The sequence below is a fragment of the Podarcis cretensis genome (genome assembly GCF_951804945.1).
Source record: "Podarcis cretensis genome assembly, chromosome: 4".
NCBI classification, from domain to species: Eukaryota; Metazoa; Chordata; class Lepidosauria; order Squamata; family Lacertidae; genus Podarcis; species Podarcis cretensis.
Genome location: NC_137173.1, coordinates 74,150,129 through 74,166,368, shown reverse-complemented (window position 1 = coordinate 74,166,368; position 16,240 = coordinate 74,150,129). Strand labels below are relative to the sequence as shown.

Genomic DNA, 16,240 nt, shown 5'->3' with positions numbered 1-16,240 from the left:
GTGAGAGGTGAATTGACACATACCTGGCCATCTTTTTGTGCTGCTTTCCTAAATTAGTTAGGTAGCCTTGCGTTTCAGTGTATGGAACAACTGTTAATTTACTCATACATTCAGGGAATGGAATTAGGTGAAACCCACTGAACCTTGTGTAAAGTTTGCCTTCTCCCAGCTGGAAGAAACCTTGAGCTGCAACCTTAATCTACATAGATTAAAAGCAGAAAAATGCTGTTACTATAAAGAGGTTCTTTTTATGTGACGCATTAGATACCATCTACACCCACTCATTTGTGTTAACAGATTATAGGCCCAGTTTAGATATAACATATGGTTCGGCATGAGGCTTGTTTGCTCTGCACTGTATTATGAAGAAACAAACCTGCTTTTGCTAAACATTCCACAGTGCTTTTCAAGTAAAAACAACAGTTCACCTGCATTAGCTAGCTGTAACCATCATAGCCAACCTGTAAGTTTAAACCAAAGCCAGCTTTGATTAACCACATTGTAGAAAGATGCCTTTTATCTTCTTTCTCACCAATGTAGTTCCTAATTAGTGCTATTTAGAGCAACTCTGCCCTGTTTTCCATGGGAACCAAGACTTCTTGTTGACCTAAAAATGAAGTTCAGCACAGGTTTTAAGCATATGTCATAGGCAGAGCAAAACTATTGACATGCAGATAGGGAGTCTATATTAAACAAAATGGGGTGTGTGTGTGAAGGGAATACATTTATGCCTAGAAGCTTTTTATACATCTGACTAGAGAAGGATAAACGGGGAGACAACACATTCCTTCTGTTTTATGAACAGCTTAGGTCTTCAAAGGAAGACAAGGATATGTAATCAAAGCATCAGAGACCACCAGGACTAAAACTAGTAGTGCTTTTAAAACATACACATTTTCCATCTTGCAGTAGAACCACAAGGAGGGAACCAAGAAGCTTTTGCAACTTCTCATTGTCTGGTTCTGCCTAATCTTAAAACCATGCATTTTGAAACTGGCATGTTTCAAATGAACCATAGGTGAGATTGATTAATCACTGGCCAGGTAGGGTTCAGGCAGCAGACTAAACTGGTTAATCTAAACCGCTCTTAAAACACAGCAGAGGAGGACATGTGCCGTAATCATGACACAATAAAGCATAGTCCATTGTGAAACCCAAACTGTTGCTTCACAGGTTGGAACTTGCGAGGATCTGTTTCCTTTTTGCAATGTTCACGGCTGTTTGAAAATACTTCACGAAACTTTGCTAAAATTAAAATAGTTCCTGCGTACATGTCACAGCAGTATATTATATCTGTTAGAAACGAAAAAGGAGCATGACTGAAAAACCAAGCGTTACGCTCCAAATTAGAAGAGGTAAATGCTATGCTTCAGCTCTCACCTGCATGTATTACATATAGTAGTATTTGAGACAGCAACTGGAGCCATTGATAGCAAAAACAGTTTGTACCACCCACATGCTATTTTCAATTTAGAGATTGGTTTGTATATAGACAGCAAATGTTTGTATTAATTTAGCCGCCTTATCTGTTCCACTGAAAGTAAATTCTAAATAAGAGATGGTTTTTTTGCATGCTGGTGAAATGTACAGCAGCCTTTCCTTATAAGACAAATAGCATTTTAAAACCACGTACAAAAAAGCGAGAGACAAATTATTTCTAATAGTTTTGGGACACAAAACTATTTGGCTGTTTAACTTCGTTCTGAAAGCTATCAGAACCAAGTGTCTGAATTATAGCAATGAACTCTTCTTCCCACACACCAATCAAAGATGCCAAGAAATAAGCCATAGAGGATTTGATTTGCCCTTGTAAAATGGAAAGCTACTGATGTGACTGCCAGCTTTATTTTTAACCTATACCTTAAACAGGTCTTGCAATGTGGCTGAATTGTTAAGAGAGTGTAAGATTACAACCCACACAAACCCACACAAAAGGACTGCACAGCATGTTGGGTGTCAGAATGATGCCTGTGAGTGACAGGCCCTAGAAGGGCAATTTGCAAACACCTCTTCCTCTCACTAGACGGGAGCTTGACAAGAGTGACTCTTACATTCATAGTTGTCTTTTAACATGTTTTAATTCAGAATTTAGCTTCAGAAGTAGTTAAACTACTGACCCATGATTCACAAAAGTAAAATTATAAATATTCACCAAGCTTGGCATTGGAAAGAGGCTAAGTGTTAGGAAAGGTAGAGTCCTTTTCTAAGAATGAACCAAAACAAAAAAACAAAACTTGAAAAGGGTATAATTCTAAATTCTATCAAACCAAAGTATGCTCTATATATAGTTGTAGAGTGACTCACACAGCTGCTTTGTTTGCGTCCAATGTGGAAAATGGTATTCAGCTCTCTCCCCATTTTATTTTAAAAGCTAAAAAAGCAGCAGCAGGAGCCATTAAGTCTGCATGGGCAGACACTCCACATATTAAAACCATTAATTGCTTCCATCTTATAATCTTTTAAAAACATCCCCTTTAAAACCTTTATTTCCAAAGATATTGGGGCTACAGATGTTCCGAGAAAGAACATTCCAGTGATGAAAGACACTTGTGGAGTTACAAAATAGGGCATTTTCCGTAAAGGCTAGCAAAGCAGGGTAATGCTTCTGTTACACATGAAAATTACAAAAAAAAAAAAGACACCCTTGAAAAGGACAACATTTCATTCTTGCTAGTAAGTGGACAAATGGAAGAAGACCCCATACACTATAAACCTCTCTAGAATGATTACAACAGCTGGAGAAATGCAAAGGATTTTAAGGCTAAAAAAGAGGCTGCAGTCGAAAGCCTTTTATCAAAAGTACATTAAAAATAGTCTAAAAAACTGAGAACTGTGTACAGATATTATGCTCGGAAACAGCTAAAGACCTGGTCCTCACAGAAGGTGCTCAGGCAATACTAGAAAACAGTGATGGTCAAGATAATACTCCCCTTAGCCATCAAATCTTGTCTGGCATTGTGGTGCAGCAGGTATACTTTCCAAAGGAAAAGAGAAAAGTGGATCTTTCCTAGTTACTGGCCAGCGACTGATGAATGGGAGGCTGGAAACAGCGGACGTGCTCCACGGGGGTGCCTTCTCCGTCACCAGATTTCAAATACTTGTCCAATATAGTAATGATCTCATCGTTCAGGATCTGGAACTTGCGGATTCTCTCGACCATTTTCTTCAAAGGCTGCAGAACCAAAACATGAACAGTTAAGGAGAAGGCCAGGTTACTTATGCCTCAGGAAATTCGAAAGAAATATTGCCACGGTGTCAAAAACAGAAATAGGCAGAATGAGAAACGGAGACTGCTTCTGTCAACTTACCACGTTCTTTATGACCTCATCTTTGCCATCGTGTTTCTGTACTTTCAGTAAGTGGTAGCAGAAATCCAGCACGTCAAAACGACGCTGTTGTCCCAAAAGCACAATTATCATACAGCCAGCCCAGTGCAACCCATCTCCGAAACACTGCCTGTGAAGTGAGATGCGTAGAAAGAGTCAAAATGAAACACAGAACTTTGAAAACACTGAACTGTGTTAAGATTTCTAGCGTTAAGTGGCCTAGATGTTGTTCAGAGGGACATCTTATGAAGTTATTATTACAGGTCTAAAATAAGCAGCAGCATGGAATTATTCATCCAAACACTTGCTACCTTGCAGTGCTACAATGCTAGAGTGTTAACTGGCTAGCAGAACTGCATACCATCCCATTTGCCTGAGTTTACCATCCTCATCTCCCCTTGATTCTGAAGAACAGGCCAGTGACTGGCAAGAATACAGCACTGCCAATTTCCTGAGATTTCCATAGGCTTATATTAGGGTACTACTTTGGTGACTATGTTCAGTTCAATTTATTTTGTTTAGTGAGCAGCCATAAAAATAATAAGCCATAAAAAGAATACTGCTAATAATCGTGGTTTACATTTCTACTCCCCAACCTTTATAGGATAAATCATTTCCCATTCCCCCTTTTAAAGTTTTATTAGGCAAATTTGTAAAGCCTTGGTAAGAAATTTGGTTCTAAAAGATATATACACCTCAGACAACAACAAAAAGCAGGTCTTTGCAAGAAATGCAATTGTTTCTAAGGTCATACTAAAAAGGGCATTCAAGGAGTACATGAGGCGACTATGTTGGGAGTGCTACAATGATCAAAAAGAATTGAAATCGCACACTTAATATTCCAGGATGGCTTCAGCTCTGTGCTCACATCACATTCCTTCCCTAGTAAAACTCGTAATACAGATTGGCTTTTTCCCTCTTTCCATTTGCCGTGTGATCAAAAATTCCAAACTGATTTCATCGTTTTCTTGGTGACAGCCCACACCTAGCTACTGAAATAAGCAAGCGTTATATATGGGGGCCTTAAGCAAGCACTCAAGATACGTACTCAACGGTAAACTCATGAGTCCCCACAGGAATGCAGTACACAAACTGCATTGCGCTCCACAAGCGGTGGAATTCCACACATTCGTCAACATGCATCACACCGTTGCTGGGGAGAGGCCCACGCCAGATTGGGTCATCAAGGAAGGTTCGAATCCTGGTCAAGATGACTTCAAACATGGACAGCCCACAGCAGAGGCGCTCCTTGGTCAACAAGTCTCCTTCTCTTGCGATGGCAATTTGCTACAGTTGCAACCAAAGAGAATACCATGATAGTACGTAAAGAAGAAAATTACCTCCGGAGAATTACTGCAATGTCCCCGTAACCCTGTCTCCAGGCACTGAGCAACTGGCAATGCGCTTGATGGCTCTATCCAGCAGCCCTAACTGCAAGCCAAATGATGCCCAGGCATCTTTTCCCTTGTACTGTGGATTTATTTATTTTTTTTTGGGGGGGGGGGAGAATACAGCTTTACTGCCCAAAGAATGAAAGCTGTACCTGAGGTGTTCCTAGTCTTTCAATCAGTGGAACGAGGTGGAGTGGAGCATACTTTGATTCTAGTCTCTTCATTTTAGCATCCAGTCTTTCACCCTCTGGAATGAGACAACATTATTTTGTTTTTTTAAAGGCAAGTAGTGCTTAAAAGAGAAACACCTTAGCATTGTTCCAATAATGGTTATGCATTCATTGTATTGCTTTTTAAAAATCCCATAATTTCCCGCATTACACACTCAAGGAGGATAGGAACCAAAAAGGCCTACCGATAAGAGGACAATAAAATACAGTACAAAAAAACATAAAACAAGAGTCATAAAGAACCTAGCACTTAAAGGAAAGATCTGAGGATCAAAATGGTTCCCTTTTGCTTGATTTATTCCTCTGCCATAGTTTCCTTTAATTGAAAAGAAATCAACAGCAGGACACTCGCAGTGGGAGCTGCTTACTTGACTCCTAAAATAAAGCTATTGTGTTCCAACATACTTTTCTTCCCACACACATTAAAATCCATTAAGATAAATCTTATCAAACGCAAAATTCCAGACTCCAGGGAATGGAATTTTATGTATAGGGGAACTGATTTTCAAAGTTTTCAAAAGGCATTGGTTCACACATCATTTGCGACGGGAAATGTTTTGCAGCAAGTGGGTGAACTGAACTGGCAGTGATGCTGGCCAATTCCTTGGCTGTCTATTGAGATGACAAGTTTGTCTGCTTTTAAGCAAGGCAAGGGGGAAACTGCTTGACTTCAGTTGGCAAACTAGTGAGAATGCTGTTGGTGGGTGAGGAGGCAGCGGGAAATATGTGCTGCTGGCAACAGGAAGTGGTGGAGAAACACTGCATTGCGCAGGAAACAAACTCTCCCAAGCAGCAAGTACTCCAAGTTACACAAGGGGCTAAGCAATACTTTTCGCAACGTGTTTTTCATCCCAATGCTTTCAGTGTAGGAAATGGCCTCCCTATGGAACCCTTGGTCAGTGCATTCAGGTTGACGGGTCACTATAAGGAGACATACCTTTGACATGAACTCTTGGCAAAATATTCTGGAATGGTGCAGCATGCAACAGATCACACACTTCCTCCAGTGACTGCAACAAAGCGGACAGAACTCATTGAAAACACAACACACCAGCAGCATTTGACGGCACCAGTCCAGCCAGCTAAACACTTTTCAGAAGCAGCGCATGTCGCCTTGGCCTCTTGCAAAATGCAATTGCAAGAGGTTGCCTTGGGCTGAAACAGATGCGACGTGGCAGATCTGGGATTGGATTTCTAGATTCTGCTTCAAACTCAAAAAGCAAGGGAGGAACAATACCTGGTGGGATAAAAATTTTACCCCACGCCATTTTCCAGCTCTCAAGATATTAGTACTATGGCAGATTTACATTAGGCAGATAGTACAGAGGAAATGGGTTTAAAACAAAAATCCTCTTACACCAATTAAAGCTTGTGCATGGTGTGTGTGTGTGTGTGTGTGTGTGTGTGTGTGTGTGTGTTTTAATGCAAAATTGAATCTTGGATTTTCTACGTCACATTGGTTTCAGTCCTCAAGACTCTTAATAAAGCTACACCTTCCTGTTAAAACAGAGAGCCTATTCTACAGGCAGAATTAGAAAATTTATTAGCATTCTCTACCAAAAAGCCTAACACAATGTTCAAGTGGTAGACGGAGAGATGTGAACCAAGCAGTGAATCATGCTTTTATTTTGATCAGCATTATTTCCATAATCCATTATCTCCCAAGGATAGTTTCCGCAAGAGCAGTAATTCAAAGGTCTGGTCAAGTAAGCGCACTGACCATTCTGAAGCAATTTCCGTAACCTAGGTAATTCAGTGATGAAACTAGCTCAGAAAATTAGCACGCTTTGGCAATGCAAACTGCTTTGTTTTTCCTCTCCAAATGCACAAGGCAGCCAGGCAAAATGAAAGCCAAGTGTCATTTTACAAGGCAGCATCAGGGCTCATTTCTGGAATTTGCCTTCAGTTCCCACCCTCAGTGTAAGAGAACACACATACACCACACATCATAACTTAAATGGAACTGATTTGTACCCATCACCCCTTTCTTCTTATATTTCTATACCTTACACACACACAAAAAACACACCACCCACATTAGTTCTAGGCCAAAACCATGGTTGGTCACATTTGGCTAATCGGGCAAATATTTCCAAAAATATACGCTCAAGTGCCAAGTGTACAAAAAACAAAATTAGTCAACAGCTACTGTTAAACGCTGGCTTGCATCCAAAGAAGCACCAGCAAGAGGATTAATTAAACAAAAAAAAAAATGTTCTTCCTGTTTCTCTTGGTCCCGTTATGACTATCTTCTCCACTGTCTCTGGGGGGAAATGTTTATGAGTCCCAAAGGCAGGTATATCTGTCTGGCACCTGCAAATCCATATAATCATTTTTTTTTTAAAATGATATTTATTAAGATTTTCCATAAAATCTTTTTCCCAATAACATCTTTTCAGGACTTCCCCTCCCCTCCCCCTCCTGTATTCCAATTCTTACAAATAAACAAAAAAGAATTTCAACAAGTTCTTATCCCAAATTTAAACTTATTATCATTGACTCAATTTTAAAAATATTTTCCCATCCCCTAAAATCGACCTGTTCCCTTCCGCGAGTTCCCCCCTTTAATATGCAATACAGATTACAATAGAAGAAAAATAAAATAATAATTTTATGCCCTTTGGATTCCAAATTTCCCTCCCCGCTTTCCCGGTTGCGTTCCCAATGTTCCTCGACGTCTGATATCTTCCTGGAGTTCCCACATCTCTCTAAACCTTAGTCCTTTCCCATATAATCATTACCGATAAAGGAAATAGTCTTGTAAAGTTTTATGCAATGAGACTATGGTTTAACGGTCCCTTAAAAGTTGGCATCTGTCTGCCTCGAGAGACAATGGAGTGTGCTTCTGAGGGTGAAGTCAACATAAGCAGCACCAAAGTGACCTTCCTGGGGCGCAGGCCTGGGCAGTGTGGATGGAGGTCCTGGGCTGCCCAGACCACAAAAGCCTCCCTCTCAGCCTCGCTGATGTGGTCCAAAGGAAAGGAGAGCACAATGCGTTTGGCACCAGCTTGGCTGCCAGAGTTGCTGGGAGGAGGCGTACAAGGTGCCAATCAACCGTCTTAGGGACTCTACTTCAGATTTGTGTAGGGTTTGCTCCTTAGCCTTTTGTTCTACCTGTAAGTTATCCTGTAAGGCAGAGCTTTAGGATCAGAGTTTTCCTTCTCCTAGATGGGCTACCTTCCTAGGTTGATGAGCCTCATCTGCCCCTCACTTCCCTCTACAGCATGTGTAGAAACTGCCTTCTGGACTACTGGACCTGCTCAATCCAGCAGAGCCTGTCTTTGCATGCAGTCCCTAACCCCCACAAGTATTTGAAACCCATTGTTTACCCTCCCTTGGTTTAGCTCATCAGTCACAGCTGTTTCCCAGGGCGGTTGCTGTTTCATGTTGAGCCACAGGTGAGACCTGAGTGCAGGGTGGGGACCAAAGGTGGAAAAACTACCTTGTTCTTAAGTAACATGTTATTTTCTCTATTCAAGCCAAGTTTCACAGCTTTTGGTGCCAGGGTTGAATTGTTAGGCTGAATGAAAAGAGACGGAGTTGCCAGCATGCCCTTTTTAAAAATAAATAAATAATAATTTATTTATTTTTTACAAAAAGCTGCAGTTACCTTTCCTAATCTTGACACCAGATGGCATCAGAAGAACACAACATTTCTTTACAAGTATAAAAATAAAGGAAGGGGGAAAAAAGTCTACCATTTCTGTAATTCTGGATCTTAATTCGCATAATGAATTCTTTCCCCGACTCCGCCTCAAAAAGTTATTTCCAAAGAAATAAATTTTTAAAGGACTGGAAAGTTGACTTGAAACTTAAGAGCTGAATTTGTGTCACCTGAAAACAAGTAAAATATTAGACAGTATTTGAAAGTGAATATAGATTCAAATCACCAGCTTACCAAGCTCTGTTCAATGAGGAGGCAGAAAAGGATAGCGTTTCCCACTTCCCGCAGATTCTGGAAACAGACAGTTTTCAGTTCCGCGTACTCAACAATATCCTTCAGCTGGTGATGGAAGAATTCCAGAATACCTGAGACATAAAATGAGGAGAGACAGAGATTGTAGAAAGCGAGATAAATCAACACCGCAATGAATTTGTGCACCAGGAAGTAAAGATAAAAATTCACAGAAAATTAGCATCTTCCAAGTATACATTTTGATCAACACTCTCATTAGGGCAATTTTCAACAGGGACAAAAATACTGTATTTGACAACTCCATAGGCCAGTGGTTCCAAATGTGTAGTCCGCAGACCCCAGAGGGGTCTATGTAACCCACCCAGGGAACCCATGGCACATACCCGTCAGGGATATTCCCGTCTTGGAGGACAGTGCTATCATGCATGGGTTACATGACTTTTGCAGGAGCACAGCTCGGATGATGCGTGTCCTGGTTTTGCACTAGTACATGCTGGTGGGTATGGTGGAACTATTCAAAGGACAAAAACTACCAGAGAGAAATCAACGTTTTGAAAAACAGGGGCTCCACAGTGCTTAGCTAAATGGGAGCCACTGCTATAGGCTGTAAGGGGCTTCACTCAACAACAAAGGTCACCCAATTTTTATGAAATATTGGGTAGGTCATACACAGGAGCTCTGAAGGTAGAGGACACATAAAAGCTCTGTACACATGTAGGATGTGTGCAAATAAGCATGTGTACAAACTTCTGTGGTAAGGAAACAAATCATGTCTAATAAGCAGATTTTATACCTTTACGTAAGTGTTTTTTTTGTGTGTGTGTGTTTTTACTTAAGTGCTCACTGGAAGGACAGATCCTGAAGCTGAGGCTCCAATACTTTGGCTACCTCATGAGAAGAGAAGACTCCCTGGAAAAGACCCTGATGTTGGGAAAGATTGAGGGCACAAAGAGAAGGGGACGACAGAGGATGAGATGGCTGGACAGTGTTCTCAAAGCTACCAACATGACTCTGACCATGCGGGAGGCAGTGGAAGACAGGAGTGCCTGGGGTGCTATAGTCCATGGGGTCATGAAGAGTCGGACACGACTAAACGACTAAACAAGAAGAAGTGTTTTTTTGGCGATTTTTGAAGCTTGTGCAATCTTTACCTCCAATTTCATGGGCTTACGATCATACATAATCAGTGTGTTAAAATATATGTGCTTGTGCAACATTTACAAAAAATATCCAAAAGTTAGGGAACAATCTTGATAACCCTCTGTACACTCAGTAAGCATGCATTAGTTATAATAGGAATTACGCCTAAGAATACATTTATTTTTCCATATGAGAGTTTAGGAGCTGCCTGTTCTCCAAGATACTGGAGATGGCTAAAAATTGGGTGTGTACTCAACACTTAGATTGTATTCAGATGATCCTTCAAACCAGAAATGTCTATGTATGTAAGGCATGCATGAGCTGTAAGGTAGATGGGTTTGGCTAAAATAGTATTTGTCCGAGGATTAACATCTTAGAAAAATTAGGGTATGTATGAAAACACATCACAGGAGACAGCTGGATAAAAAACAACTATGATAACAAGGAGTCAATTTTGATACCCAGAAGGCTAATAATAATACTAATAATACTAATAAACAATTTTAGAAATTTGATGCCTCCTGATTCTGCTAGAGGGCGAAGTGAAGCTAGGCGAGAGTTACTGTACTGGCCCGAATATAAGCTGCAATCAATGTTCTTTCTGCTGGGTGTGGGATAGGAGTACAGAGTTTTATTTCTATTTAACTGACTCCCCATAATACTTACTAAAACAAGTGTGACTTTTGTATAAAAATTCCATTGCCTGATTGTAAGGTAGCCGACGAGTGAACCCCTCACACTTTTAAACAATAGCTAATGAGGCAGTAAATCAGCTCGAAAGGAGAACCACAGGGTTCAACAACTCAGAGCCTCTTTGACTTATGTTCAGTCTTGCTAACAGGAGTCAAGCACCTAACAAGAAGTTAAACCCAAGTCAAAAGGAGCTCTAATAAGGCTCAATAATACGGGGAGCTAGGAAGTAAGAGGGAGGAGGAGAAAACATACTCATAGCCAGGAACAAAGGGCAATGATTCAGTCATGCTGAAATTGCAGAGGTTAGGCTCAGAGAAGAGAATAAATCTCAAAATCGCAGTCAAACAATAATGGCTCATCAGTGATAATTCTTCTGAAGTGGCATCCCAGGAGCAGCTGCCCTTACCAGGGCCATTTGTATTAAAGAGCTAAAACACCTACTGAATACAACAAGCTTTGAACGACACATCAATGTTCCAGAAGTCAAAGATAAGCACATACATTGTCGGCATCTGCAATGCCTTGTCTCCCACATCCACACAAGAAGACAAGAAATAAGCAAGAATGTTTGCAGGTGTTCTCCACACTTGGGAGCCTTGGGTGGGAACCAGCCTAAAGTATGTAGTGGACTGTGAAGGAGAGACCTGAGAGAGGGCTAGGCAGGTGAGGAAAGGGGCAGAGGAGATACAAAGAGAGCCAAAGGGAGGAGTGTTAAGGGGGCAAGGGAGGGGAGAGCTTAACATTGCTCTAAGGCAGCCTTTCTCAACCTGCGGGTCCCCAGATGTTGTTGAACTACAACTCCCATCACTCCTAGCTAGCAAGGCCAGAGCTCAGGGATGATGGGAGTTGTAGTCCAACAACATCTGGAGACCCACAGGTTGAGAACTGCTGCTCTAAGGGGACAAGTGGGCTTGTGGAGTTGGCCAGAATAATAGTGCATGCAGGGAGCACATGGGAGTGGCAGCTGCGGCTGAAAGCCAGAGTGTTATAAAGGTGCAGGAAGGCCACAAAATACTGACTGCTGGGTGAGCAGGGAAAGGCTTTGTTGGAAACCAGGAGCCTAATATTTCCCTGCAAGTATCGCATTTATTGCAGCGTTGATGATATCTCAGTGTTATGGGGCACCCTGTCCCTATGGAGGTACAGGACTTGGAGCAAATCACATCGTGTAGCCTTAATCTCTCTGCTTCCTCTGCTATCATTGGCAAAGGTGGTGTAATTGAGCTCTCCTCCCCACATCTTTACTTTTTGGTGTTATCCAACTAAATAGTTCTATTGACATAAGGGCTTTTAGCTGTGTAGTGGAAGAGAATAGAGGGTGGGAAGGTTCTATTGCACAGTAACAACAACAAAAAAACCTTGCTCCGGCAGAACTGTCTAGTTGGATACTGCCCATTGTTTTGCTGGCGCTTTAGCAGCAGTGAACCCTCCCCCCCCACCTGTGGCTTACACTTTTTATTTTTCTGATGTTTAAAGGCAGCATTGTCAGTAAGTTCCTTCCGCCTCCTTCCATGCTATGGGAAGGGAGGAGTTGGGAAGCATTGCTAGATGGATGGCAGTCGGGCATTGACTGTGACCACTGGCACAAGGCGAGGGGTCCAGGGTTGTATCCCCTATTTGCCACCACCCCAGAGATGGCCCTGCTCTCATACCCACAGAATGTATTTTGAGAAAATATGGAAACGCACTGCACGACAATGTGAGAACAAAATTGTTCAGTACTGTTTGCCTCTCTAAAATGTTTGTTAAATAATGTTCTAAAGCCAAGGAACAAAACTGGCTCTTAACATTGGAATGACATGATCTAAAAGGTAACTTACCTGGGGAGCCGTACTCATGTCTGGGTAACCTACAGATTTTCGGCATCACTTCCATTAACGTCTTCACATATTGCAGAATGGTGCCTTGGAGCTGCAAGAACACAGGGGATTAGTATTGCTGAAGAAAAACAGAAGTCAGGCTGTGACACACAATAAGCACAAGCTGGCGTATTACTACTCCAAATAGTAAATGCAGCCCCTTTTCTCCTCTGCCTCACCCCCGGCCCCATACCACCTGCTGCCTGCCTGTTCACTCCTATAGTTAAAGGAGAAGGAGGGGGCAGGTCCTTCAAAGAGCGCTTTTGTACAGGGCTTACAGAAGGCTCAAAGGGGAGTGCGGAGGCTGTCCTAAAGTTCTTTGTATGCAGCAGAAGGGCCTTGAAGCTACAGCATGTTCCCAAACATCTGACAACCACCTAGCTGTTGAGCACTTGGAAAACCAGCATGAGGGATTTTGAAAGGTGGGTGGCAATGTCCACCTGTCAGTTACGTGACATCATAACTGCATAATATGCTTGAAAGGTAGGCAACCCCACTCAACAGTTTAATTTGGTCCACAAAGTGAATGCTGGTAAGAATTTGGCCTAAGGAGCCGAAAACGTTCCCCAACTCTGAAATACATACTCAATTTTTGAAAAGCCCATTTAGAAGCTCTCCTATGGTTTGGGGATCACCAGGAAAGACCTCGAACGTGGTGTTTATGGTATGTGTGGGTGGGTAGGTGGGGAGAATAACCCAAAACAGGCAAAAGCAGTTTTGCTCAAGCTACTTCTTGCACGGTGCCTCGCCCTAACTTTTGCCAAGTCTACCCTCTCACTACCAGGAGAAGCATCTTGGATTGTGTGCATGGGGCTGCAGTGGGAGAGAAGGAGGGGGGAAGCTCCCATGCACAAGCAGACCCAATGTTCCCCTGTAAAGGCAAAACCCAGAAATAACCAGTAGTTTTATCAAAATAAAAAAATTCCTTCCAGTAGCACCTTAAAGACCAACTAAGTTAGTTCTTGGTATGAGCTTTCGTGTGCATGCACACTTCTTCAGATACACTGAAACAGAAGTCACCAGACCCTTCTATATAGTGAGAAGGTGGGGAGGGGTATTACTCAGAAGGGTGGTGGGATTGGGTGATTGGCAGATAGCTGTCATCACCCAATTGGGTGCCAATCACCCAATCCCACCACCCTTCTGAGTAATACCCCTCCCCACCTTCTCACTATATAGAAGGGTCTGGTGACTTCTGTTTCAGTGTATCTGAAGAAGTGTGCATGCACACGAAAGCTCATACCAAGAACTAACTTAGTTGGTCTTTAAGGTGCTACTGGAAGGATTTTTTTTATTTTGTTTTGACTATGGCAGACCAACACGGCTACCTATCTGTAACAGTAGTTTTATATTGGCCTGGAGCCATTCTAGACAAACAGTACAAGGGTGTGCGGGTGTTGCTTGGTTTCACCGAGACCAATTTTTAATCTCGTCTGCTTATGAAATGTGATTCATACCCAAGAGCTTTAATTTTGCAGTGAAGGGTCTTCCTAGTACGCCAACCACTTGTTTTGCCTTCAGGTCTGAAGACTAACTAAAGTCAATCTGATATGCACTAATGGATAGGTTCGCCTGTTTTGCCCACTATATAATTAACTGTTGGGAACAATGATAACGAAGGCTTGAAAGGAGAAAGAGAGAAAGTCTCCTAGCTGTTGCTTTAACCAGCAAGGCGGGGGGGGGGGCGGGGAGTAATCAGCAACTGAGAGATGTGCAAACTGAGGCATTTTTAATTTAATGTCGCTGGTTATAATTTGCTGATTTGTACTTCCCTTATGCACGGCTACCTAAAGATGTTCATTATAAAATAAACAGAGGTTCTGAAAATGTTCTGGCTCTAACACAAGACTTAGGAGAGGCCTGGGGAAACTTCTCTTAAGCTGAAGTCTGCATTCCCTCAAGGGAAAGTAGTTGAGGCTGCATACCAGTGGTAGATGGAAGGCAGAAATGGGCAAGGAAGGACATCCCCGTCACATACATTCCTACACTACCATCCCCAATCCACATATAGTCATTTAAGCTTCTCCATGCCTTCTCTCTCTCCCGTAGGCTTAGGAAAAAAAGGTCCCAATGGTGGTGAAAGTGATTTTTTTTTTTTTTGTAACGCAAACTGCCACATGGGGGTATGAATGAATATGCAGCATTTTAAGCCTAATTTAAGATAAGTCTAGAAGGGACGCGGGTGGCGCTGTGGGTAAAAGCCTCAGCGCCTAGGACTTGCCGATCGAAAGGTCGGCGGTTCGAATCCCCGCGGCGGGGTGCGCTCCCGTCGCTCAGTCCCAGCGCCTGCCAACCTAGCAGTTCGAAAGCACCCTCGCGTGCAAGTAGATAAATAGGGACAGCTTACTAGCGGGAAGGTAAACGGCGTTCCGTGTGCTGCGCTGGCTCGCCAGATGCAGCTTGTCACGCTGGCCACGTGACCCGGAAGTGTTTGCGGACAGCGCTGGCTCCCGGCCTCTAGAGTGAGATGAGTGCACAATCCTAGAGTCTGTCAAGACTGGCCCGTACGGGCAGGGGTACCTTTACCTTTACCTTTACCTTTACCTTTAAGATAAGTCTGGGCCAGATTCAAAATACAGTTATACCTCATGTTACGTTTGCTTCATGATTTGCTTCAGGTTGCGTCCTGCGGCGACCCGGAAGTACCGGAAAGGGTTACTTCTGGGTTTCGCTGCTCGCGCATGCGCAGAAGCGCCAAATTGCCCTTCGTGCATGCGCACAAGTGCCAAATCAAACCGTGCACCTGCGCAGATACTGTGCTTCAGGTTGCGGGCTTTTCATGTTGCGAACAAGCCTCTGGAACGGATCCTGTTCACAACCAGAGGTACCACTGTACTTTGTCTTTGTAGACAGAACTGTGCAAGCCAAGGAGTTTTACATAGCAAGATTTTAATGTCTGTTCATTTCCTAATCATTTTAAGTACTAGAGAGTCTCTCTCTCACACACACACCATTTCTTTTTCTCTCTCCTCAAAAACAAGAATTTGTTTCATGCAAGGCACTCACATGGTTCATTTAAATTTTAAAATGTGTTATGATGCTTTCAAGTATCAGACACATCATCAGGCGTGTCTCTTCACACACAAGGCTCCCCCCCCCCCCCCGTTATTTGCTGTTCTCAAACTATTCTCCTTTGTACCTCAAGAAGCACGTATGGTTATCCTGTGCTTACCCAGTCAGGTAAATGTCTGCTGGGTGCTCAGTGAACTAAACAAGAAGAATCAATTCCCCTTCCCTTAAAAATCAATACTGAAATGAAGAACAGCATGTGGGACAACGTACCAGGCTCTTGACGACTTTCAGTAACTCTTCCATTACCACAGCAATGCCTTGGTATCCCAAGAGTCTGCAGATGACTTTGAAATGGGGAGGGCCAACAAAATTCCTGTAATTGCTATAAATACTGGAGTAGGCCAGATTCAAAGCCTAAAGAGGAAGAAAAACACACACAATTGTAGTTGGCTGACCTTTCTCCCTGTTAAGAGATCTTCCATGGGAAAGAACATTATTTTTCTGATCAAACATTTTCATTCAAAACTGAAGAAAAAATATCAACTTTTCATTCTACTCTCACCTATTAAAAAGGTAACACACAATTCTTGCAAACAAACAAACAAACAAACAAACCAGAATATGCTGAAGTTATTTTAAAGCATTTAACTGACATAAAAAAAACATAATTCTG

The 16,240-nt window shown here is 42.4% G+C and overlaps 1 protein-coding gene across 2 annotated transcripts in view; it reads right to left on the bottom strand.

Annotated features, from left to right (window-relative positions):
• Positions 1-2,059: 2,059 nt before the first annotated feature.
• CYFIP1 (cytoplasmic FMR1 interacting protein 1) overlaps positions 2,060-16,240 on the bottom strand; it is a 59,821-nt gene continuing 45,640 nt past the window's right edge. For both annotated transcript variants that reach the window (XM_079972448.1, XM_079972447.1), the window contains exons 24-31: positions 15,838-15,981; positions 12,517-12,607; positions 8,846-8,976; positions 5,885-5,957; positions 4,870-4,964; positions 4,375-4,613; positions 3,309-3,456; positions 2,060-3,172 (exon numbers count right to left, since the gene is read on the bottom strand). In XM_079972448.1, coding sequence (XP_079828574.1) covers positions 3,008-3,172; positions 3,309-3,456; positions 4,375-4,613; positions 4,870-4,964; positions 5,885-5,957; positions 8,846-8,976; positions 12,517-12,607; positions 15,838-15,981 — 1,086 coding nt within the window. In that variant the 3' untranslated portion in view covers positions 2,060-3,007. The remainder of the gene's footprint in view (positions 3,173-3,308; positions 3,457-4,374; positions 4,614-4,869; positions 4,965-5,884; positions 5,958-8,845; positions 8,977-12,516; positions 12,608-15,837; positions 15,982-16,240) is intronic.